This window comes from Amborella trichopoda, chromosome 6 (assembly GCF_054954075.1).
Source record: "Amborella trichopoda isolate Santa Cruz 75 chromosome 6, AtrichopodaSantaCruz75HAP2 v2.0, whole genome shotgun sequence".
In the NCBI taxonomy this organism is placed as follows: Eukaryota; Viridiplantae; Streptophyta; class Magnoliopsida; order Amborellales; family Amborellaceae; genus Amborella; species Amborella trichopoda.
The window spans coordinates 10126800-10153556 of NC_142341.1; the positions used below are offsets into that span (position 1 = coordinate 10126800).

At 37.0% G+C, this 26757-nt stretch overlaps 1 protein-coding gene across 18 annotated transcripts in view; it reads right to left on the reverse strand.

Annotated features, from left to right (window-relative positions):
* Positions 1-22503, reverse strand: part of LOC18438052 (uncharacterized) — a 69023-nt gene extending 46520 nt beyond the window's left edge. For 4 of the 18 annotated variants that reach the window (XR_016057699.1, XM_088869660.1, XM_020669788.2 and 1 more), the window contains exons 1-11: positions 22106-22366; positions 21444-21583; positions 20445-20542; positions 19747-19872; positions 19484-19540; positions 11764-11829; positions 4971-5182; positions 4156-4230; positions 3739-3837; positions 3291-3417; positions 3069-3196 (exon numbers count right to left, since the gene is read on the reverse strand). Coding sequence is in view for 14 of the 18 variants with exons in the window: in XM_088869660.1 (XP_088725786.1) it covers positions 3069-3196; positions 3291-3417; positions 3739-3837; positions 4156-4230; positions 4971-5182; positions 11764-11829; positions 19484-19540; positions 19747-19872; positions 20445-20542; positions 21444-21579 (1124 nt within the window). In the remaining 4 variants the exon portion in view is untranslated. Of the gene's footprint in view, positions 1-3068; positions 3197-3290; positions 3418-3738; positions 3838-4155; positions 4231-4970; positions 5183-11763; positions 11830-19393; positions 19541-19746; positions 19873-20444; positions 20543-21443; positions 21584-22105 lie in introns of all 18 variants that reach the window. The other 14 variants (XR_016057701.1, XM_088869661.1, XM_088869669.1 and 11 more) reach the window with 10 other exon arrangements.
* Between the last annotated feature and the right edge of the window lie 4254 nt (positions 22504-26757).

Sequence of the window (26757 nt, forward strand, 5' to 3'; positions counted from 1 at the left end):
ACACCCATCTTCTAGGAAATACTAATTCCAGGAGATACCAATTCCAGGATACACATTTTCTCAGGAGTCCCGTTTCCAAGGAACCAAACGAGGCCTTAGGATACCAACTTCCCATAGAAGTATGAATTGGATGCATATCGAAAGGGATTAATATCTCTTGTTTCACATTTTGTTAGGAACCAGTAGATTTCAATCTCCCTTTAGTCAACAATGCCAGTTTTCGTGATCACATCTCTTTTCCTGCCACTAGAATTATGTCTCAGTTTGTTTGTACGATCTGCACAACTTGATGAATACATTACTACAGCAATGAATGACAGTTAACTATCCAAAAAAAAAAACCAAAGAAGAAGAAAGAAAAAAGAAAGTACAACAAGAAAGGCAAAGGTACATATTTGTTAACATGATGAAGATAACCATTGAAATCTGGCACTAGACTAACAAGGCAATGCCAAGAGAACAAAGCATTCACAAGCAAGATTCTCTAAACCAATAGCCAAAAATCCTCATAAAACTGTTGTCATCATGGGACTTAAAACTGTTTTGCAAGGACACCACATACATTTAGGGCCTGTTTGGAATGCGTATAGGTCACCAACATGGTAGAATTTCACCCAATAGTAAGAGAGGCCAGAGATGGCACTAATTGCTACAGCAAACTAGTACCATTTCTACGCAAATATGGGATTTATTACGGATGGGTTAAAACTCTAAATAGCTGCGTTTCCCCATTTGGAATAAGGCAGCACGAAGCACCTACTTATACAGGCGATGCAAAATCGTCCTTAGTTATATAAATAATTAGAATATATTTTTGTAAGGACCACAAACCAGCACAAAAAATATTCTCCTAGGCATTGCAAAGACATAAAATGCACAAATACTCCTGCAGTCAGAGAGCTAATCTTTATTCCCAAGACACCGCAAAATTTACTTAATGTGCTTCCTTAATTTTACAACATAGTTTAAAGAAGCACAATCCAACATCAACACACACCTGAAACGAAAGAAAAAATAAAAATAAAAATCCACATAAGTGAGGACAAATTGAACCACAGCAAGACATAATAACCTTTTCCTGAAGTGTAAACCTCATCCCAAGGCATAAAATCTATACGCTTCAAGTGTTCTGAGGCATAGGCCCTATGGGAGCCCAAACCTCAGGCAGAGGTTCAAACATAATTTTTTATACCTTTTGTAGAGAGCACATTTTCAGATGGATTGTCAAGAAAAGTTGAAAACTACCAATCTTGAAGTTGGAAGTTGGTAGGGAGGTTGTAAAGAGGGGGAATGGCAGTGAGTGGCAGCCAAGGTGGTTAAGAGGGTTAAATGCAGGAAACCATTCCCCAATTGAATATCAATAGTGTATAGGGAAGAAGAACACCACACTCCCTCATGACTCATGAGCCAACCCCTCAGCCTCATTATTAGCCTGCCAAGCTTTGTGTATTAGCCACTCCTGGAAGTATAAACCTCAACACAAGGAGAATCAATCTTAATATAGACCATGATCTTCATGCATGCAATGATATAAAAGCGCTTGCAAGTTTGATTTGTCACACTAACGAAAAGCATCAAGACTACTTACCCGCGCTCCTTGGCATTTAGCATAAAGAAAACAGAAAGCCCATGCAATAAAAAGTTGGTGTCAGAATGGCAGATGGAAGAGGCATCGTCAACCCCAAGGGTTTGGAGTACTACAATGATCTCATCACTGAACTGCTCAGCCATGGTGAGACATCTCACCTTCCTTTCTCTCTCTATCATCATGCAAATCTCAACAAGGATCCAATTTTAGTAACCTCTTTAAAAATTCCAACCCTCCATCAAGATGTTGGTCAGCTCTACCATAATACTTAAGATTTACAGAGAAACATTATAATATAAAGCCCATGAGCTTAAAGTGTTAGCATAGGTCTGTTGGAGCTAAGGGTTTTGTAGAAACCTTAGATTTGGCACATATTCACTTCATCCAGGTAATAAAAAAGGGTGTGGTTGCATAAAGTTGCAACCTTAAACAATCAAATTAGGGCGCACATCTAACTTTATCATAAGATGTAATTCTGGTGCCAAAAATTCTTAGGATGACTTGAAAATCTATGCTTACACTGTAGCATAGGTCTGTTGGAGCTAGAGTAAGAGCTGATGGGATCGAAAAATAAATTATACAAGACTAATCTCCATCTAGTTAAAGTTCAGGGCCCCAAGAACAATTACATAGGGGCAAGCTTTCTATGCTTCCTCTACAACATAAAACTTATATACTTCCCCAAATCCAACCGTCCATTCTGAATGGAGGGCTAAGAAGGCCCCAATTACAATGACATGTCTCTACACTATTTTATTTTTAATTTTTTTCTATAAAATATTTTGACACCAAATTTGGGGCGTCCAATACTCTATTAAACTCGCACATGTAAAAATATAAAAACAATATTCCCAATAAAATAAAAATGACCAAAATACCCCTGAAAGTTTCATATATACCACTATATTTAAATCTTGGGTTTTTCTAACAGTAACACTAACACCTCGTGAAATCTTCTATGTTACAAATAGAAAGGGGTGTGAAGAGCTAAAATTACTCTAGTTGCCCCTTTCTTAATCCTCTCTCTATAAAATGAATAAGGACATTTTTGTCATTAGAAAAGGTAACGATGATATTTTGCAATGCATGACAATGGGTATGTTTGTCATCTCAAGAAGCCCATATTTGAAATATTCACTAAATAGCAATCACAAATTCTAATGCATGATTAAGAACCTAAGCAAGAAAAAGGTATGTTCATGTCAGCGAAGAGAGAAAAACCTTCAAGTCTACTCGCACAGAGAGAATGCAACAAAACTACAATTGATTGAAGTGTTTCAGGATCCTAATTTAGCAATCACAAATTCTAATGCATGGTTAAGAACCTAACCACGAAAAAGGTAAGTTCATGTCAGCCAATACGATTAACAGATCGATCAACCAGAAATCAAGAAGCTGATCAATGTTATCCAAATTTGGAATAGAATTTAAAATAAAATATGGACGGAAGGTAGGTGAAGGCCTAAACATCAGCACTTACACTCCACCAGAATGTATGTCCATGTAGTTCCCAATCACATTACTGGCCATGGCTGAACACTCAATATGCCATCCAGGACGACCCTTTCCCCAGGGCGACTCCCAAAACGGTTCACCATCCTTGCTTGCCTGTTAAATAACGTATTCACTTACATATGCATCCTTCGAGATATTAGAAAAGCGTGAACAGAAAAGAACACAGATAGTGCAAAAGAATGAGAACCTTCCAAAGGGCGAAGTCACAGCTATTTTTTTTCTCTCCACTATCAAAATTTGATTCACTTTCAGATGCTAGTTCTTGGCTGCCAACTGCCGAAGGGTTAAGTTTGCCATATTTATGCCCTGCTTCCCTAAATGAAAGAGAATGCTAAAATATCACATATACTTGTATACTAAACATACATGAAGTTTTTTTTTTTTTTTTAATGTAACATAAAGGAAGTATTTTGACACAAAGCATTAAATTAGCAATAACTGAAACAAAATAAGGCTCGGGGATCACTCCACAGTTTAAGCAATAATTCATATCCTCTCATAAGAAAGTTGCTAACAAAACAACATTGCGGGCCTTTTTTCCACTACATGAATGAAGCCAAGTTCATCACAAAGGAAAAGAAAATAACTTGAAATAGTTAACAACGTATCAGTTCGTATTGCAAATATGGACTTACTGAAAGGCCTTGGTGTCAAAATAAATGCTTCCATTGGCTTCATAGGCAAACCCACGATCCACTATCCGTTGTACATAGTCTTTGATGACATCCATGTACCTGTAGAGATGATATCAAATATAATGGGTAGCAGAGAAAAGTCATAGTAAATTAAAAACATGTGTAACTACATAAGGATATCTCTTCATGAATGTTCCAGCTCAATATCTAAGTAATGTTGCTCCAGAAAAGATGGAGCACAAATAGAAGCAATGCTTTAGAGTACAGACCAATAATGATAGATGAACCAACCATCAATATACAGGAACACTGCTTTCATAGAAACAGTAAGAAATAAATAAAGGAGAAAAGGAATATGTTCTGTGATTAGAACCATAACAGACATACTCATAGGCACAAATGGAGCCATAATCTTACTCTGTCACACGAGTTAGGAACATTGGTGGCTCGACATCAAGACTCTGCATATCTTCCCAAAATTCCTCCTCATATCTGAACGCAACAAGAAAACACTATCTAAGAGAGTTCAAGCAGAAGCATATTAATGAATCAAATTACATAAAAATCACAAGTACAATCCCATACACAGATTGTGAGAGATGCTTTTGATATTATTACTGTGATGAACAGATTGTGTCAGCTTTAGATTTCAACCCCCCCCCCAACCAAAAATAATAATAATAATAAAATGATCCCTAAATTAAACATGGGTTTCCAGAACAAAATAGATGTCTTCTAGGCTGCCTTAAATAGACATTCATCATGCCTTCAAGAAACTCAATTGCGAGTGAGATACAGCATAGTACAAAAACAATCATTTTGATTTATACAAATTAACATAAGAATCTTCAGCCTCCCAAGAATCACGAGGAACCGATGTCATCCATGTGCCCAGCTTCTATAAATGCCGAAGCGGAGGATTGCAATACAAGAGGACCATAGGAATGACGACATATAAAAACACATTCCAGCCAACATTGCAAACAGCATTGTCCATCTATTACTGTTTCAGAAAAACTAGTAACCAAGAACACGATCTAAGAGAAGTGTAAATGGCTACAAAGAATCAAGTAGCCAACAACTCGTTGAAAAAATAAATATTCATGATTTACAACTAGTCAACTACAGATGAAAACACATCATTCACATGCTTGATACAAAACTATTAATTAAGAGAATGTGTTCTATATACTTAGTATTATGGACAAAGACACATGGAAGGAAAAACATACTTAGCGGCATGTGCTCGATAAATAGCCAGGTCAGTCACGGATGCACCTTCCTTTCTGTCCAAATAAGACGCAAGAACATCACTTATGCCATCAGATAACAGTAACTCACCTCCTGCTTTATTGGTGAGAGAACAAGCCTGTGCTTCCCTCCCCTTATACAAAACCTCTAAATCACAAATCTTCTGATGCTTGCTTTGCTCCTCCTTAATTTTCTGTAGATAATTTAAAAAAATGTGCAGCTATGAAAAATGGGTATCATAACAAAGAACGAAGTGATAATCATGGTGGCATGCATTTAGGTCACTATGCAAACATGACATTAGTAGATGAGCATTGCCTTAGCATCCCCAAAGCCTAAACAAGACCTAAGGGAAAGAATGACTAACACCACAGAAATTTTAAGATTTTGAATCACTTCATTTTCAGATTAATTAAAAAGTAGACAGCATCACAAGGCAGATCCATGGAAGAAACAGAACAAAAAGTAACTGCATCAGTCAAAAGGAAAAGGATAGATAGCAATAAAAATTGCCTTCAACTAGCACAATACGACCAAATTCTCAAAAGCTAAGAAGCAAATTTCATTCAATTCTTCCAAGTAATCAATGCCTATCCGGTCCAATATTATCTAATTATAGTACGACAAAAGGAGAAGATTATATTCCAAAATCTAAAAGCATAATGGCAAACAATAAATAACAAAAAGTGTGACGTACTAATAAATAAATAATAAACAACATGGGCAGCTTTTCTTGAGACACCATATTCATCCAATTTTTATTAACTGTCAGCAAAAGGCAAGTAATAGAAGAATGGCAAGCTAAAGATTGACTCGCTGACCTTTCCCGACATTTCAAGAAAGTACCTAGTTTTTCAAAGTCAGGAGAATTTTGACATGAGCATATTTATTTAAATATTTTTGGGCAAAACCCAGAACGCAAGAAAGCGAATGTCTATAAAACCAGTTAACTTGTGTATTAGGGTTCAATTGAGTCATCTTCCTCCCTAACATACCTGGATGCACTCCAAGCCATTGCGGAAGAACTTTGCAAAAAAAATTCGTTTATCATAAAATTAATAAAAACACTATCCATGATTTTGTAGATTTACTCAATGTTACTTCTCATACCATCCTAACATTGAACATTTATCCAATCAATTAAGATGGTAACATCTAATTACAGCTTCTTCGTTGCATTTAGACCTTCAAGAAAAAGTCAATACCATCTTACAACTACAATTACAATAATATACTGATGTTAATATGTTATAATCTTGCTAAATTACTATGAATACACAAAGCACAGATTAACTCGGCAACAAATTAAGAATAGTTCGCTAAGATTCATCATATTATTTTTCTCCGCTGGATCTTAGACTATGATTAAAGGATTAAGAATCCCGACTATAATTTCAAATCTCCCCCAGTCTAAAGTTCATATTACTCCTCAATTTCCTGTAACATTCATTGATGTCTTTCCCATCTCTTTTCCCACTTCCTTTCCATTCTCCCTTCTCATTCGCCAACCCATTCTCTTCAGCACTTAATCTCATATTATACGTGGAGGCCTTTCCTCAACTATCCTGAAATGGTTTAATCTTTCATTAATTTCAAATGAGAACCACAACCCTCAACTATCAAGACTTCTCCATTCTCTCCACATAAAATTTAAGGCACATATTCCCAAAGAAGGAAGCACTCTCCCATTTTCTCCACATGCTGATCTCCCAAGTCAAAAACTAAACAAGTAGTGATAGCTTCAGAATCCAATTCACAAGACACCATTAACCCTTGCTCAAGAAACCTTAACCCCCAACCTCGCCCTTTTAGGAAGGAGGGGGGGGCACAAACTTGGCAAACATGTCAGTCCCCAAAAAAAATAAATGGTATATGAGATGGTAACGATCTAAAGCATTTAAAGAAGACACCCCCACCCCCAAAAAAAAAAACACAACAAAAAGATGGTATATGAGAAAAAAATCAACCATAGGCCTTCCCCACAGCAGTCCACCAAAATTTGGTGCATTGATGACAGCCATGCCCAACTGGCCAGACAACTCTAGCCAACCACCTGACCAAAGATTTCTGATAGCTATTTTTTTTACCAGTAAATAAATAAACAAAATTAGAATGAAGATGTTTCATAGTTGACCCTTTGTCTCCACATATATTTTCCTCATATCCACAGTAACAACACTTTCCTGACAAAGAACCAGACCACCATTCCAACTCAATCAACTAAATGCATTCATGAAAACAAGGCAAGAGATTTAAACATGTCATCAGATCCAGAATCCCTGTATCATGAAGCAGTGGCCTCAGAAGATCAGATATGTGGTGAAGGTAGAAGCATTATACTCAACATTATCCAAGACCGCAAAACTACACTTTTTTTTCCTATTCAAAGAAACCAATCAGCTCCCTACAAAAAACAATATCCAATTTTCGATCTTCCACCCATGGAAGAACTTTTCTCAATCTTATTCTAAGAAACCATGGCCAAAGACATCATTATGGCTAGACATCAAAGAGGTCTTCACACACTTACGCAAAGAAATTGAGAAATATTGTAACTCTCACCAAAGAGCGCAAAGTTCTCTACAGCCCTTCAATGACACCTTTTTTAAAGCTGCTACTCTTCCCCGGGTGAATTTGTCCTTACCACCTTACCATCTTTTCAGAGTGTGAAATTTCCTTTTAACGCTTACAGAAGTAAAACTATTCCAAAAGGTATTACTTAAAATGATGGATTTCCTTCTTTGCCCATATACAGAGGAATCATTGGTTTTCACAAATTTCTTGAAGGAGACATTATTATGATTAGACATCAGAGGAGATGATTAGAAATTTGAGAGCCCATCCTCTTCTCACACTTTGCAGGCACATTCAAAACATCGTGAATCTCATCAAAGAGAATGAAGTTCTCTTCAGCCCCCATAATGGCACCCTTTTAAAAAGTCACTCTTATATCACGTAGAATGGATTTCCTCCTACCACCTAGGAACACTATCTTGGGCTATTCGCATATCGCTTCTTTTCAGAGTGTGAAATTTCCATTTAGCCCTTAAGAATGTAATTATCCCAACCCCACCCTTCCAAAGGGGCACTGCCTGCGCATATTCAGAGGGATTATGGTTTCACAAGAATATTTGGTTATTTGTGGTTTTCCCACCAATTTTCCCTCAGTAACCTCACATGGCTTAATGTCTTTCGCATCAAAATTCACATGAAAAAGGGTTCAAAATCAAATGCAAATGTTCTGAAACGCCCTATAGGGCCAGACAAGGCTCGAACCTGCCCCACAGGGACCAGGGCCGGGCTAGGACCAAGTCTGTCCAGGTCCATTGCCAGCAATCTGGTCCATCACGATCACGCTAAGCATATTAAGCTCAACTGCTACTTTATTTGGCATCACTTAGTCTAGCACTCTCATGTTGCCTCATATTTCATCAAGAACGCTTTATAAGTGACCTTACCCACATACATAGCATATGTGACCCCTAGTTTCAGCCATCAAATCTAAGTAGATGACTAAGATGGCTTGAGTCACAATGTCACAAATTGGCTTTTAACCATCAAATCTTGATCAAACGGCTCAGAGTTTTTTATTTTTAATTTTTATTTTATAAATCATTTAAAGCAAAATTTGGAACATGCATAGATCGGAGAGGGGCGCACATGATAAACATAATAATAAAATATTTTTGGAGATGAATAATTACCAGAATACCCCTGAAAATTGCAGGGGCATTTTTGGTCATTTAGTTTTACATAAAATATTTATTTTTTATTTTTCCCAGGTCGCCCTAATTTTATGATGGGACTCCCAAAATTTCATCCACAAATATTTTATAGAAAAAAATGAAAACTAAAACAGTTTTTGGCGTGACATTGGGGTATGAACAATCGTAGCCATTTGATTCAGATCCGGCTAAGAAATGGGGTCACATATAACTTATATGTTGTTGGGGCCACATAGAAACATTTCTCACCACTCGAGCTTGCCGACTAATTCACTAAGTTGCGCACCACCCTGCGGTTCAGATTTATCTTGAGAAAACTCTCAATATTCATCCATCCAAAGATCGGGCAGTGTTAAAGAGTACAGGATACTCTTATTCATATTGTATATTGTTCAAGGATAGTTTAGGCAATTCTCCTTCTCAGCAGTATTTTAATAATTTTTTATTCATTATTGCATATAAAAGATGAACACTCCTGGAATGATAATGTGTTCATTTTCTTTTCAGTTCTCTAGCATTGTAGAGACCTATCTGCTTCTTGAAGTTAACACATTCATGTAAAAGCCAAGGACAAGGGTAAAGGACACCCAACCATTAAAATTTTCAATCCTTAACAAATGCTCATATAAGTTTCCTCTTTTTCTAACAAAGACTAAGAATCCTATAAGAAAAGAATGGGTCCCCCAGCATCGAAGTTGAGAGAGGTTCTTGCGGTACTTCAACCAAGTCAAGAATCAGGATGATACCCTTCCACATATCCATATCCCCTGAATTTTGATGATTTATCGTTGCATTGATAAGATCGTCCATGAGCCTCCTTTACTAGCCCTACCGAAGAGCACTTTTTTTGGATAAGTATCTCCTAATTACTTTAATGCCTCCGAGCAGCTCCCTTAGGATATAACTAGATCACCCCTTTTTCTATGCAAGATGGTACCCTATTTCCTCTCCTGTCCCCATGGCCTATTTCCCCTAAGTTAATGCAGAACTCACCAGTGAGGGGCTAACAATTTCCGCAACTGTGAGAACTGCATCATCCACTTAATGCACAAACACATGTTGTGTGCGCACACACACTAAAAGCCTAGTAGGAGTCATCATTCTTATGTTTTGATCTATGTGCCGTTAACATTCTAACAAAATCCGACACTTGCAAGTACGATGAAAATGGAGTTTCCAGTTTTTACTAGAAAAAAATTAATGTTTTTTAAGTGCTCCACTTCCACTTGGGGTCTAAAGTGGCGCCGACAGGGACCACTCATGCAAAAATGGTTCCTCACTTAAAAATTGCAGCCCCAAAAACATCAAACCATGGTTAGTGCAGCATGAATGAACCCTTAATCTTCACCGTACCATTCTAGAAACTGGTTTGGTCACATCTTAACAATCACACGAAGGCACACACATTTACACACTCAATAAATGCTGGTGAAGACTTTGATTCCAACTTTAGTTTTTTTTACATAAAAGGAAATCTCCAGGTTTTTTTCTTTTTGAGAATTAACAGGAGATTTGCATGTTTACTCACTAGAAGACATGACAACTAGTCTATCCAATTTAGTTTACCTGACCAAGAGAAGTGGGGTCCAGGTCTTCTTTCACCAGGCATTAATAAAATGACACAAGAGAAATGCCTAGAAAAAATAAAACGGCTTAACAAGCTCATAAATAAATCATTACATACAACTTCACATGTCACAAGAAGAATGTTTCTTCTTCGGACATTTTCAGACCATCTCAGACATCTTAGGTTTCCATGCAACATGTTGTCAATATGTAAAAATGACATATTCAGCGGATAGCAATAGGTTTCATAATTGGTATGCCAATCAGAAATACAACAAATTTAGATCCAGAATAATGGAATGTCACATGAGAAACAATAAAAGAAAATAAATTGCAATAAATCTATTTGCAAACTTCAAAAGAAAAATAAACAATCACAAACAACTTCACCATTTCAGTATCACCATGCGCCAAAGCTATGGTACCTCAAGAAAAAAGCAACAGTGCCTAGGTTTGCTTATTTGGACATTCCATTAACATCCAGACCATCTTTGGTTTGTATTCAACATGTCATCAATGTGAAAGCATGTAATTCAACACACAGCAAAATGTCACAATATTAATAGTTCAATCTGCATTTAATAGAAGAAGTTTGAACATGGCAATTAATTATACATTTAATAGCCAATGGACGAACCGAATAGGGCCTAAGCAAGGCGTATTCAGCTTGGTACTGGGGTGCCGCCTAGGCACCCTACGCCTAGGTGGACCTATGCAGCCCTTGGACAAAAAAAGGCCCTCGGCCAAGGGCTTTGATGCGAGGCGCCTCTCTCTCTCTCTCTCTCTCTCTCTCTCTCTCTCTCTCTCTCACACACACACACAAAAAAACCATATGCTCTCCATCGATATACATATAACAAGAAAAAGAATAAGACAACTTCCAAGTGTTCAATGCAAGGCCTCTCTCTCTCTTATACACACATATCCTATACGATCTCTCTCCACGTAAAACAAGAAGACAAAGAAGACTGTCAAGCGTTTGATACGACTCTCTCTCTCTCTCTCTCTCTCTCTCTCTCTCTCTCTCTACATAGGAGAAGAAAACAAGATGACACTAAGTGTTTGATGCAAGCCTCTCTCTCTACACAAAAGTAGATGACCTCGAAGTGTTGGTATCTCACATATAACAAGATGACCTCTAAGTGTTCGATGTGAGGTACTCACATACACAGACCCTTATGCTCTCTCTCTCTCTCTCTCTCTCTCTCTCTCCCCAAAAAAAAAAAGACAACCAATACTTTAGGCCACCTGGGTATCTGGGGCCTGCCTAGGCCGCCAAAACTGCCTTCTTCAGCATAGTTAATAGGTAATATAAAATATTTGAAAGTCACTAGTCATTAAGTTCACCAACCATGGCATCATAAATGAAATATTATCCCACAAGCATTCAGCCCAAATATGAGAGGCTGTTTGCATCAGAAGACACCATGATAGTTAAGGAATCACGTACATGAACAGTTAACATAATGTGACTTAAGCTTACTTTCAATAACTCATCTTTTCTTCGAGAAGAAGGTGCCTCCTCATACGCCTTGAGTGACCCTTGGACCTATGATTCACATGGCAAATGAATAATAATACCCACTGGATTATTCATATGGAAAGGACAACATTTTTTGTTCATGAGCTAAGAGCAGTAATGATAATCAGACAATTCTAGCACTAAAAGATAGTAAGCTCAAACGACATAAAAATAGCAGAATAAGAATACGAATGAAAATTAAAGATGCATTCATTGGATTCCGCAAATCCCAACTCTCAATTCTCCCAATTTATGCTCATGAGCTATCCCAACTCCCCATTCTCCCAATTCATGCTCATAAGCTTACCCTCACGTATAATAAGTTTTCATCCCCAAGGCCACAATGCCAATATAACAACCATTTATTATAGTTTGAGTTGACCAAAAGGCTAAAGATACCTACATTCAATGTTTATAAAAACTCTTTCGGAATGAGGTGAGAAAGTGAGTTGGTCAAAGACTAATTTTTACGATGACTAGTTGAATTCGGGGAGATTGCCAATCTGGAGAGCCCTGGATTGCATTGAAGGAACTAAAGCCTCTAATCCCTAGTGAAGACTACTCAGTCTGCAGAGAGCCGCTAAGAGATAGAATGGTTAATTCCCTGCATATGGCGTACAAGCACTCCTAAGGCATCTCCAAAGATTCAATGAGTATTAGAGAGTGTTTGGGATCTAAAGCTTTCCATTTCTCAAGGCTTCTCCTGAATTGTGACTCCAATGCATGACGCAACAAGGCACACCTAAAGCCAAATCTCCATAAGCATCATTCATCATCATAGGAAGATGGTCAACAGCGTTTCCGGTCATTAGTGTCCAAAAGACAGGTCGTAGGGTTCCAACCAGTAGCTGCAAAGGTGAGAAGAAGGAAATTCATCATATCATTAAACAAATGCCCCATTGAACTTCATTCCAGGTCACATTTTCAACCGTGTTTGATCCTAAATGGGGTCTAAAGGTCCTTCTCACTCGAGGTTTAAAATCACTGAGTCACCCAAGCTATGTTTATCTATGCAACTAGACATGACCAAAATTTGAGAACCTTGCTAAGTGAAGGTGTTCATTTGTAACAAGTGCTGAGTGCATTGCAAATGCAAGTTTGTCTTCAAATTCAGATTTAATATACACTAATAGGAATGCCATTGAATGGAACACAACAGAGTCAAACAAGACCCAACGGACACAAACATTTCAAGGACCTTCATGCTACATTTCACAACTATGCCTCGGAATATAAAGAATCAACCCCCATATGTGATAATGGCATGGATTCTCTCAAAACTCATCAGGTGAACTAGTATATATCATTCCAAAATTTTACTTTTTCAAAAAGTTAACAGTTAGCTTCTAGAATTGCAATTATATAAACCAACGTTTTAAAAAACGCCGAGTCGAACCGAACTCGCCCGGTTCGACTCGAAAATAGTGAAAAAGGAACCGGATCGCCCAAAAATCGGAAATCGTCCGGTTCTAGAGAGAACCGGACGATTTTGTACAGTGAATTGCCGATTCACTGTACGAAATCGGCGAGTCCGAACAGTGAAACAGCGATTCCGTACGGAATTTTTTTTTTTTTTTTTTTTTTTTTTTTTGGTGGTAATCCATGATAGATTTTTTTGTAATCCATGATCGAATTTTTTGGTTTTTTGTAACCCATAATAGAATTTTTTGTAATCCATGATCGAAATGTTTGTTTTCTTTTCTTGTAATCCATGATCGATTTTTTTGTTTTTTTTTTTTTTTTGTAACCCATGATAGAATTTTTTGTAATCCATGATCGAATGTTTTGTAATATATGATCGAAATGTTTGTTTTTTTTTTGTAATCCATGATCGAAATGTTTGTTTGTTTTTTTTTAATCCATGATTGAATTTTTTGTTTTTTGCTTTTTTTGTAACCCATGATAGAGTTTTTTGTAATCCATGATTGAATTTTTTGTAATCCATGATCGAACTAATTTTTTCTTTTTTTGTAATCCACGATTGAATTTTTTGTTTTTTTTGTTTGTTTTTTTTTGTAATCCATGATCGAATTTTATGTAATCCATGATCGAATTTTATGTAATCCATGATCGAATTTTATGTAATCCATGATTGAATTTTTTGAAAATTTGTGATTTTTTCTGTTTAATCCATGATCGAATTTTTTTTTGTAATCCATGATAGAATTTTTTGAAAATTTGTGATTTTTTTTTTAATCCATTATCGATTTTTTTGAAAATTTCTTTTTTTTTTTTTTTAATCCATATTATTCAAAGAGAAAACGAGAGAGATGATGATTCTGAGGCCACCCTATCCCAGCCATATTATTCACATATCGAGTCCCAACAGCAACAGTGTAGGGATGAGCACGAAATACTGTAAATTAAATGCTGAATGGCGGTTCATGCAGGGAAAGAACATATCAATATTCGCATATTCATTCAAAAACATGAAAATTCTTAATGGAGTACCCTCATTTTTTATTGAATTCCTAAAAACCAATATTTATAATGAATTTTAATAATTTTTTCGGATTTTTTTGAAGCTTTATTCTGACCGATTCACCCGATTCCGATCCGGATCGCCGATTCGCCGATCCGGATCGGTTTTTGAAAAGCCCGATCCGGGTCACCGATCCGGTTTTTAAACCATTGATATAAACCATCCACTAGCATCCTCACGAATCCGAGACAAGGTAGCCACAGATGACAAGCGATAAGAACCATATTTGGATCGTCACAAATGAAGATTAGGGGTTTAAGAGTCCTCTACCTGAAACAGGGCTCACATGTCCTGAAAATTGCAGCATGATCATACAAAGATGAAGTAAGGTAGCACTGCTCATACAAAGGACCAGATTGTCACTCTTCGAATTGTTCAGAATTTTATTTGTAAGTCTTCACTAAAATCACGGAATCATATGACCATTGAGGTGATGAAAAGTTTAGGACATTATCTATAAAAAGAGGAAAGCTTCAATCACCTTTTGGTCCGGTTTTCCAACATCCAAATCATCATAATCATGGTCAGAGTAGGCTCACAGATTGGTTGCATGTTCACAACCCATCCATTGCCTCGATTGATTGCAGGCTCGCACCTTGTCCACCATGGACCCTTTCCACATGGTCAATCTCTATGTGCTCTCCACTGAGCACTGATTTGAGTTCATAAGATTAATCCTCTACTTCCGCCAAGGTTCTAAACGAGGGTAAATGCCTAGGTTGATTTCAAGTCTCACATTCCAAGCTTAACACTCAGTCTCACTCCCAATGCGAGATTTTCTTTTTCTAACCTAACCCCTAGTACCAGATTAATGAGGGTAAATTCTGAGCTTGAGGTGAGGTCTTGCATTTGATCTGACAGTCTAATTCCCCTAGGATAACAAGTGTACAGCAATCCCTTGGCTTAAGGTTAGGCTTGTGAGTCATCCTTCACTCAGGTTCTGTATCAAGCATGAAAGACTCCCCGAGAGCATGAAAGACTCCCCGAGGGTGCATTTGGATTCCTTTCAAACCATCACTTGAGCCTTTGGAGGGCATTTTGAAATTCAACCGTTTTGCAACATGCGCAGATGCCAACATGAAATAACAGTCCATTTGCAAATAAGGGGCAAGACCAGTGTTTCAAAAAGTGGACCGCCCAGCACCTGGGCAGCGACCTAGGCGGTTTTTGGGGCCTAGGCGCAATGCCTAGGCCTAGGCCCCCAAAAGAAGCGGATATCCCTAGGCGCCCGAGAACCCACCTAGGCGTCCGCCTGAACCGCAGCCTAAGGGTGGAAATGGCCCTGGTTGAAAGTATTTCTGGATCATTTTTTTAATACTAAAGGTGCAAAATTATGGGTTTTAGGTTCATTTGAAACCTAAAACCATTAGAGCCTAATATAGAGAGAGAAAAACCCAAAAAAAAAAAAGAAAAAGATTTCTACTGGGCCGCCCAGGTTCTGAGAGCCCGCCTAGGCATTGGGCGGCTTGGACGCCCCCGACCGCCTAGGTGCTGCCTAGCACTTTTTGAAACACTGGGCAAGGCAGCAAATAGCTTTTTTCTTACAAAACGATGATTGCATCGTCCAGCCTCACAGACAAATATGTTCTCAAAGAAGCCCTCAAATTAATCAAAAACCCACCATCATCATTCGTCTTCTTCCTGTGAGGGTTGGACTCATATCCATAACTAATCATTGTTTTGATACTTCTAGACATTATATAGAAGCAATTGGTTAATTTCTTCCTGTAATTTAACTGACTAAAAGCCCTAACTGACCATTAATAGGATCCTCAAAAACATTATTGGGAAAAAAACACCCCAAAGATTTCTTGCCCTAGTCCAAATGTCTAAAGAACTAATCCTCTGCAAGAATTTAAAGCAGAGGCCCTAGTTTTTTTTTTTTTGAGAGAAATTCACTGTAATTGCATTACTAAGTAGTAAAAGATTACAAGAAATTCAAGATGTATGGTGACCCACAAGGATCACTCTATACAAGCCTAAAAGGGTCAAAAAAATGTACAAAATGGATAGACAATTCAGAGCGCTTGAGGAGATAAGGTGGCCACAAAAACTAGCTCCCCAAAAGGGAGTTGGAACATGCCCCATCCTTTGCCAAAAAATTAGCCTCTAAATTGGCTTCTCTATAAGCGTGGCACCAAGCAATATTGTAACTCCTGGTTAAATGCAATATCTGTTCGAAAATGTTGTCGAGACACCAACGCCACAATGAGCGATTAGATGCCCAAGAGATGATATTCTTAGTGTCTCCTTCAACTACCAGATCGTGACTCCATGAAGGAACAAACTTGCGAAGGCCCTCCAAGAGGGTAAGAGCCTTAGCAAGAGTGGTGTCCGCTACTTCAATAGGTCGGGAGAAGGACAACAATTACAGCCATCACTTACACGAAAGAGACCCCCTATACCTCACGGTCCTGGGTTGCCAAGGGAGCAACTGTCAAAGTTGAGCTTAATAGCTCCCTATTCATGAGGTCTCCACAAAAATTCCCTCAAGATTCTTGGTTGGGCTCACTGCATTAGGTCGGGCTAGTTACTGTGGAAATCAGTGAATGAGGAACTCCTAAATAGCTTGTGATTGGTAGCCCAGAAAGCCACTAGGTTTTTTATTTTCTCCACTAACTGATCAGCCATGGAACTCTCTAGCTTGAAAATTTTGTTGTTTCCCTCTATCCATAGTACCCAAATAGTTGCTAAGATTGATGCTTTCCTTAGGAATCTACCTATCTTGGGCCATGGTGTGAAGAGATTAGCTTGGAACAAGTGGAGGATTGAGCTTGGGGTGCCCATTCAAACAATTACAAAATTCTTTTCCATTCTGCTCTAGAGAACTCACAATGGAGAAGTAAATGTTTATTAGATTCTTCATCCTCCAAACACAAAGCGCACATGTTGGGAAGTTGTACTCCTCTTCTTTAAACTGATCAACTGTTAGCAATCTCTCATGGAGTGCAATCCATACAAGCACTTGTATTCTAGGTGGGATGAAGGGATTCCAAGCTTTTGAGGCTAAGGCTAAATTGGGGCCAAAGGGATTAGAGTAGGAAATGATTGTACAAAAGAAAGGAGACTAAGAATTTGCCCGAGGCTTGAGGGCCCAAATTATCCTATCAGCTCCAAATGAAGGAAAACAGTGTGAAGTCTTGCGGCCAGAGAATTAAAGTCTTCGAGCTCATGGTCAAAGAGGGCTCTCCTAAATAAAGGCGTCCAGGTCCTGGCAGAACCAGAGGCGCTAAAATTTTCGCTCCCACTTGGACAATAACCTTCACTCTTTTTTACATTAATAACCATAGTACTCCTGTTCTTTACATCTCCAATGGTACGGCTGCATAAGTCGCCTGTCCTGTCGTTGGTAGCACAAACAAAGGTCCTGTGTACCTGCGATGTACGTCAATATCCGCTTAACTGCCTACCTATCTGGATTACACAAGAATCTGCTCATCAAGCCTACTGAATTGAATAGACTATGTTTGCCATAGCATACATCAAGCTGCCTACAACACCTCGGGAGTTTGTGTCATCCTCAACAAAACTAGTGTTAAGACGTGTGCTTAGACTCTTTATAATTTATGGAGTTTGAACTGGTTGACAACCAGTCATACCTCTTTTGCACCTCCAGAGCATCCAAGGCTAAAAGAAAAAGGTTAGAGTGTTGCTCTTTAAAAGGGGCATGACCACACAAGGTATCAATCCAGAATTTGACCCTTGTCCCCTCCTTATGCCAGAATTGAACTTGTTCGAGGAAAGAGTTCTGGCTTCGAAGGGCGGACCTCCAAAAACCTGAAATATGCCCTCTAGTCTTGCATTCAGGGGTCCAAAGGTCACCACCAAAATAGTATTTGTGCTTGATAACCTCCATCCAAAGATGTCCAGATTGGCCCTAGATTTCAAGAGCTGAAACTGTAATTCCCGAATTATAGAAGGAAAAACCTATAAACCCTCGAAATTCATATTATGATCAATAAAGCCATTACCATCAAAGATTCGGGGTTTAATAGATGACTTTCTGACGCTTTGGACGACACAATTTTTCCAACGAATTGTTGCAAAGTCACCTGTGCAATTCAGGGTTTTCTATGGTTAGGTTCTTCCATTGAAAAGAGATGAAAAATGAAATTAATCTTCTTCACAGATGAGGGTACCCTTGTCCATGAGCTGCTACAAAACATGTGCAGAATAAAGATTGACTCCAAACTAACAGGAACCCACTCTATGAATACTATTTCCTTATCCCATAGATCCTTCCCAAAGCCCCAAGATTCCTCACCTGCCTGACCGAATGCACACCTTTAGTGATGCAATAGTAGGCTATCCTCTGTTTGTGTGCCATGTACCTTCCGCTCCAAAACAAAAAAAGGTGTTCCATTATGCTTCACACCAAAGTGCTACGCAATGTCATCCGCAAGCGAATGTTAACATCTTGAAAATACAACATTGAGAGTTCCAATACACTGACAGAGAATACTAAAACATAAAAAAGAAAAGCAAAATGGTTAATTAGGAAATAAAATGTCCATCAAGACATTAATGATCTCAAGTCCTTGAGGCTATACAATAATAATGTTTCTAGGATACCTCTAGTGAACATTAAAAAACTGTTTTGAAGGCATGTTTGGAGAGTATAAGAGCAAATGCATCGTCAAAACAACTAAGAACTTTTGTTGACGAAATAATGTTCATAGAAGTTGTAGGTCTAACTCCCAAAACAAAAATGAAGGTTACAAGTCATAACTATGTAAGCCCCTCGGGCAAAAAAAACACTTTGTAGCATGAATTTAAAGAAGAAAAAACAAGCTTTGTATATTCCTATTTTGACCATTGATACTCTTATATAAAACAAACTATCTCCACCATGGCCCGTCCCAACCCGATCAAGCCAATCCCAAGCCCGGATAAAGGAGGAGGGTTGTGTTAGGTAGGGCAGCCAGGGTAAAACTTTGCCACATTTTTCATGATAGTTGATCCCAAATAGTACGGATAAGGCTTGGAGGAGGACGAGCAGGATGATGATGATGATGATATGAAACAAAGTATCTCAAAGGAATTCTAACAAAACAAATGAAGCATGGTATGATTGAATTGGATTTGTACATGAAGTCATAATGTTCCAACCTATATGCTAACATGAGATAACCCAAGTCCTCCAAAATATAATAATGAATTGCAATTGTTATCTCTTGCAAGTGTTTAGTAACCAGCAACCTTTTGGTCTTGTGATGATTTCTCCTCCTGGAATGCATCCCTCAAGTCACTAATGACCTATTGTGAAAACAAAAGCACACCAATCACATCAGCACAACAGTGAGAGAAGGTTGTCTTGAATGCTAATGCATAATTAGAAGCAAAATTAAACAGCTCTGTCATTGCAAATTTTAATATAACACAATGATGATAAATAAATCAAGCATGATACACAAATTAAACAATATTAATTGCCAAAAATTCAATGAAACAAACTCTCAAACCTTCTGTACTTCATATGTTTGAGAAACATACTTCTCCAACAAATAATTCCGACGAGCCTTGTTTATAATTTTGTCATCAACATCGGTCACATTCATTACATAGATCACACCATAGTCAAAGTACCTCTGTCAAAGAATAAGCTATGTAAGATCTGATATAGAAAAACTATATAAAAATCAATGTTTCAAAAAGCGTTGGGCGATGCCTAGGCGGCCGGGGGGGCCAGGCCGACCAACGCTTAGGCAAACGCCCAGAACCTAGGTAGACCAATAGAAAGAAAAGTTGTACCGTATAAAATAGGTTCTAATGGGGAATCTGTAAAATAGGCCCATTAGAAAGAAAAGTCGGACGCCCAGAAACTAATTTTTTAGAGGCTTTTCTCTCTCTAAATAGGCTGCTCTAATGGGGTTTAGGTTTCAAATGAACCTAAAACCGACCCTTATCCCCTTTTTAATTCAAAAAAAAAACCAAAAATGCCCCTCAACAAGGAGCATTTCCACTCCTGGATAGGGGCAAGCCCTAGGCAGTCATCCAAGGCTTGGCACTGGGCTGTCCGCCTTTTAGAACACTAATAGAAATAGCATAGTACAATGCAAGACTAAACTAACAATTTCAAATAAACTAAAACCCATCAAAAATGGCATGTTTCATGGTTAGTGAAACCTCTCTAGAAGTTAACTACAATCAAGCCATGTACCTCGAGAATTCGGCGAATGATGTCAAAAGTAACATAAGTTCTAGCATGCCCTAAGTGTGATGAATCATAGACAGTTGGGCCACAAATATACCATGTCACTGGAAAATAAAGACAAAATTAAGCCACAAAAAAAAAAACTAAACAAGAAGATGAATCTTTTTAACGAAAAATAGATAAGAGAAACTATCAAGGACACAATATCTTTTTTTTTAGATTTTTTTTATGAGTAAAATCAACAAAACAAGATTCATTCATCAAAAGAAATAAGGCAAGCAAAGTTCGATGCATAGCATTGTTCCAAAAGGCGGATTGAGTAGCACGGTCCAGGGGCCTGGGTGGCCTCAAGGGCCAATTATAAGATCAAAAAGTTACAATGAAAAAAAAAAAAAAGTGGTGGTTAAGTTCATTTCAAACAAACCTAAACCCCATTAGAGTATATTTAGAGAGATAAAAAATTAGATTGGTTTCTCAAAGTTACGAGAAATGAATATAAAAATCACCCATTCAGATTAGATTTTTTTTTAGAATATTTTGATATTAAAAAACATGTCAAGGTGGAAGTTTGGCGATCGACCAATGAAAGTTAGTGCAAAATTTTAGTTTTTAGATTGGTATAATACTCTAATTCCTCATGGTTTGAACTTTAAACTTCAAAGTTTGATTTTTTAATTTGAAATGCATGGAATTATGGAATAAAATATGTCTCTATATATATTTTTTACTTTTTTGCATGACCCTAAAACAACTTTTTATTTTATTCCCGCTTACGGCGGCCTTATGTCAGGCTGCCTAGGTGCCCCAGCGTTTTTTGGAAGACACTGATGCATACACAGATGAAAAGGAAAGGGAGGGGGGAGAAGTCTATTTAATTTTTCAATTTTGATAGAAAAACATGATAGAAGTTACAATTGAACCACGTAATACCTGTAAATAAATTAAAAACTATTATCAAGAGAAATAATCGATATCCGCAAGAACTTTAGCAGCGAGAACACTCACCTAACTTCGATCCATCCCTAGTAACAAAGAGATCTTTATTGCCTGTTAGACTGTTGTGGATACGAAGACCTTCACCTACTGAAAAGCAATTGTTTTGCTCAATTTCACTAGAATGCAATCCATTCACCTCCATCATAACTCTGATAAGAGCAATTAACCAGGCAACCTCGAGTGAGCAGCAAGTGAACGAGATGAAATAAGAGAACTGGGCAAGGAAATTTCTCTAAGAAAGGGAACTATACATGTTAAAGCTGGTAGAGAGAGAAAGAAACTTGGTAGAGAGAGAAAGAAACTTGGTAGAGAGAGGGAGAGGGAGAGAAAGAGCAGTGAAGAGGGATCGATGGAAGAAGGTTAGATGTAACCCTAGAGACAATTTACAATTGGGACTTTTACAAAAAGCAGGACCATGGAGAAGGAACCCACAAAATCAAATGAATAACAAATAAACACAGAAAAACGGAATAATACAAACAAATAAGGAAACCCTATGATTCCATATTATGGGCAACCTAGAATTTCTCCCACAGATGATAAACCAAATCGAGCATTTTTACCACTAAAAAAATGAATAACAACCAATATCACACGATCTTAGAAGATCTTCGCACAGAGAAACCCTAATTTTTCGAGCAAGAGAATTAGGTATATAGAAATAAAAAAACCTATTAATGGAGGGTGGAGGGTGGGAGGTCGGTGACTCGAAAAAGCCCAGGAACAATGGAGCTCGACCTACTGATGATTCCCCCAACAATAGATTTTTCGAGCTCTTAGTAAATATCCGTGTGAGCAGTGTGAGAGAGGGCGTAGAGAGGGCTCTCTGTGAACTGTTTCTCAATGGGGGACGAGGACTCTGCTAACTGCTTCTCAAAAGAGGAACTAGGGTTATCGGGGTTCGTAAAAACAGTTCACCTTTTTCTTAACGCGAGTGAGGAAGATGAACAATGCCGTTGAAGAGGGTTTTGCCGTATGAGAAAACGGGTACGGGCGGAACGCGAGAGAGAGATAGGGTTTCAAAGGTCCGTTCAAAAAAGAAAGAGAATTGGGTTCGAAAGCGGGCCACGGTTCCACTATTACCAAAAGGGCGAAGTTTATATAGAGCCGAGGCTCTAACCAATCATATTTGAGCCTACCTCAAAACTCTCGCTAAAAGATGTTTTGATGCTCAAATATTTTCAAATTGATCATCTCAACATCATCAAGATGTATGAAAATTAAGAAAAAAACGAATTTCAACTTTTAAAAATAATATATTTTGTAATGGTTTTTTTTATCGTCAATTTTTATAATTTTCAAGTGTTCATAAATCTATCGATCGATGCTATTTTTTTAAGCTTCAAACTTTATAAATAAATATGAAAATATATTTTAAAGCTATCATAAAGATCTTTCATATTAAAACCATATTTCTCAATACTATTTGAAGGTAAGCTCCAATTTGATTGTTTATAGCATAGGCTCTACACAAACCGCACCCTTACCAAAATCCCTAGTAAGATGTTTTCAGTATTACAAAAATCGCCTGCAAGAAATATTACATTTATACCAACAAAAAATATTACATTTATAACCCACAAGATAGAAATATTACGTTTATACCTAATTTGTGCAAATTTTAATTTTCTCAAAATGCGGTAACTTTGGATTTTGAGAATACAAAGTTTTCAACTTAGTTTCTTTTTACAATATTTCTATATGACTCAAAAAAATTAAAAACTTTGGATTCTTAAAATCACTTGAAAAAATAAATTCATCTAAATACAAACTTTGGATTATCAAAATCCGAAATGTTTAATTGTCAAAATAATTTTGCCTCTAAAAAAATCTTCTCAAAAAATAAAGAAAAACTTCGAATTCTCAAAATCCAAATAATTACCAAAATATGACGTTTTCACTTGAGCAAAAAAAACTTCACCACCAAAAGTCTTGCCTCAATTTTTTTTTTCCATAAAGCTTAAAATTCTTAAAATCGAAAATTTTTACTTGGCAACAAAAGCAAAAATGAAAAAGGTGGTACATCAAACTTCCGATACTCAAAACCGGAAGTTTAGGTATTTTTATGATGCAAATAAAAAAAGGGTTTTTTTATTTTTAAAATTTTAAAATTTTAAATTTATAAATTTTGGAAAATATGTTGAGTGTTTTTGTTTTCTTTATGATTATTCTTGTCTTTTTAATGGTAGATACTTAAGGGGTAAAATAGTAGTACCTAAGAGACTTTAGTTATAGAGATTTAAAGTGCATAATAGTTGGTTGTTATTTGTTAATGGGTTGATAACCATCACAAAAGGGAAAAGAAAAAAAGAAATGGACTAAGAAGTGCATTGAGATGGACAAGAGCTTTCTATAATTGATGGGTTTTACCTAAGGTTTAGAGTGATAGATGGAGAGAGAAAATTGTTGGAGAGAGAGAGAGAAAGAGAGTTTATTTTTTGTGAGGTTTTTTTATTATAGAAAAATACACAATGAGACCATTTATCTTTGGTACAAGGTGATCACAATTAATCTTGACCATAGGATATAAACTTTGATGGTTGCATTTATTCTATTAACCAATCTCGAACTTTAAAAAAAAATCTCAAATTTTGGGACGCATCTAACCTATGGTTGTAAGTAATTGTGACCTCTTTGTATCAAAGGTAAATAGTCTCATTGTATACAATCCCTTTTATTATTATTATTTAAGTTTTATTTAAAAGGAAAATGCCTTTCTATAAACAGATGATTGGTGATTGAACAAAGAGTTTTATCGTGTAACCAGTTTCCGACCGTTATTTTTATTTTTCTAATTTATTATTTTCTCTCTAGAAAGCCGCACCCCTACTTTCACAGAGCTCTCTCTGGCGTGTCGACAGGGTTGTTGGACAGCGGTTGTACTCTTAGATTCCATTCTCTTACTCTCGCTAGAAATTCAGGGTGGCTCGATATATCTAGGAACCGTGATTCTTTGGGTCTTAAGAGTGGACTTTTTTTATGTAACATAGAGTTTCTCTATCTAAATTTAATGGAGTGGTTTTCTGAGTATGCAAAGGTAGATGTTTTATAACATCAAAACATCTGCAGAGGAAGATTTGTAAAGGATGTCTCACCTCTTTTTCCCATCCATCAAGTTACTCTCTCTAATAATTCTCCCTGCTCCTGCTTTCTAAGTTCTTCTCATTCTCTCTGTCTTGTACATTTATAGGAATAAACTGCAGATCTAGAGAGAGATGAATCACTATAATTAAGTTCTTAAATTGTGTAAATTGGGTTTGGGATTTCTTATCAATTTCTTTAAATTTCATATTTAGAGTTATTTTTCTGCCATTTTCGACTGCTCTATAGAGATCACTGGTCAAAACTTTTTTTTATGTAATGAGAAAAATAAAGAAAAAATATGAATTTGGAATTTACTGCAACGCATCCAAACAGACATATCTGGCAAATAAAATTTTCTTTTCATATTTTAATAGACATCCAAACAAATCTACCAATATAATAAAATAAAACGATAATGTTTCTCAATTGAGGAGGAAAAAGAATAACATTTTTTTTCAATGTGAATATTTATTTTTTTGACATCCAAATCGGGCCTAAAGTATTACAGTTTTTATGCCCGTTGATGATAAAAAAATGTTGAGATGAAAAGCAAAAGTTGGATCTATGAGGAGGTTAAAAAATAGTAGCCCCACTCAAACTCGCTACTTTTAACGAGTCCACGTAGAAATGAGTCACCTCTTAAAAATCTATTTTTAAAATGGAGCTTTGGACTTAATTTTTAAGGACATGTAATCTCTAATCTGAAGAACATGAATATAAAAAAATAAATAAATTTAAAATATTAAAAATAATAGTTTTATCAAGAAAACATTTAGACCATTAGTTTCAATTGTTTTTAGATGGACCACCACTTTGCATCCATCTTTAAGATGGATTTGATGGATGCTTTATACCTTGGGACTGCATATTGTAAATTGCGGTCCAACCTGTATGAAACAATTTTCCTAATGATAATTTTATCATGCACTTAAACTTGGAGTTGGAATCCCATTTGTTAGTATATCGTAAATTGAAATCAATTTAATATTTCATGTATGAAAATCCGCTATGTCCATCATCTATATGTGAACAACAATGTATGTTGTCTACGAGGCTAGTATGAAAGGTGTATATTATAATCAATGTATATGGAAAGGGTAGGTGCAATATTATGTATTTTATGGTAAGTGTAGGTTGTTGGCACGTGTAGCTATAAAGCCTCACATTGCTTCACATATGGGCCTCATTTATTTTAGGGAAAATATCTTTATACCCTGTATTTAAGGTTTCTTTTCTCAATGGACCCAAGGTTTCAAATATATATTAGGGGCATAAACATTCTATGTAATATTCTAACCATCTTGATCAACTTTACCTACTTTGACCCTTTTTTTCTGGCCCAAACAATTCTTAAAAAGACAAACCCTTTGTAATAAATTTTTAGAGGTGCTATTTAAATATGACAAATCTCTAGTGAGATAATTACCTTGGAGTTCGACTTGAATAAGATTTGGGACAGAGAGAAAACCTTTCAAGATCAAAACAATAAAGTAATTCTCTCCCATTATAATTTTAGAGAGAGAAACACATTCCCATTATAATTCTAGAGAGAGAAACATATTCACCAAGGGACTATTCTAGCCAGAGAAACACATTCACCAGGGGACTCTGGTATCGGACCGAACATGAAGTTGTTCAGGGTTATGAGAGTGGTAAGCTTTCCACCATAGCAAAGCTGAGGTGAGGTGGAATTGAACTAATGAGCTAGTTTGATGAGATATCCAAAAGAATGAGATTACCATTCATTCCAAGTTGTTGAGGAACACTTCCTATAAAATGTTCTCCCACAACTGAAGGATCTGGAGCTCACGCAAATCCCCAACAAAATCAGGAATTGAGTCGTGAAGCCAATTTTGGAAGAGATTCAATAGGGTTAGGTTCTTGAGCTCCGAAAACTCCACAAGGATTTGTTCATCAAGCATGTTATTGGTCATATCCATGAATTTCCAGCTCTTCAAGCTTCCAAGCTCAAGCATAATCAGACCAAAAAAGGCCATTAACCTGCAAAAATAGGGTGTCGAGCTTCTGCAACTTTCTAAGCTCTAGTGGAATCAAACCAGAGAGGGCGCAGTTTGCCATATCTAACCTCACAAGCTCTGATAGGTTCTCGAGCTCGGACGGTATGCCACCTCTATAACTTGTTGGGCTTATGTGGCCTTTAAAGGCCTTATGAGTGATTGTGAGGAGACATCATAAACTCAGTGGGAGTATGGTCCTTCATGGACCATACCATACAAAC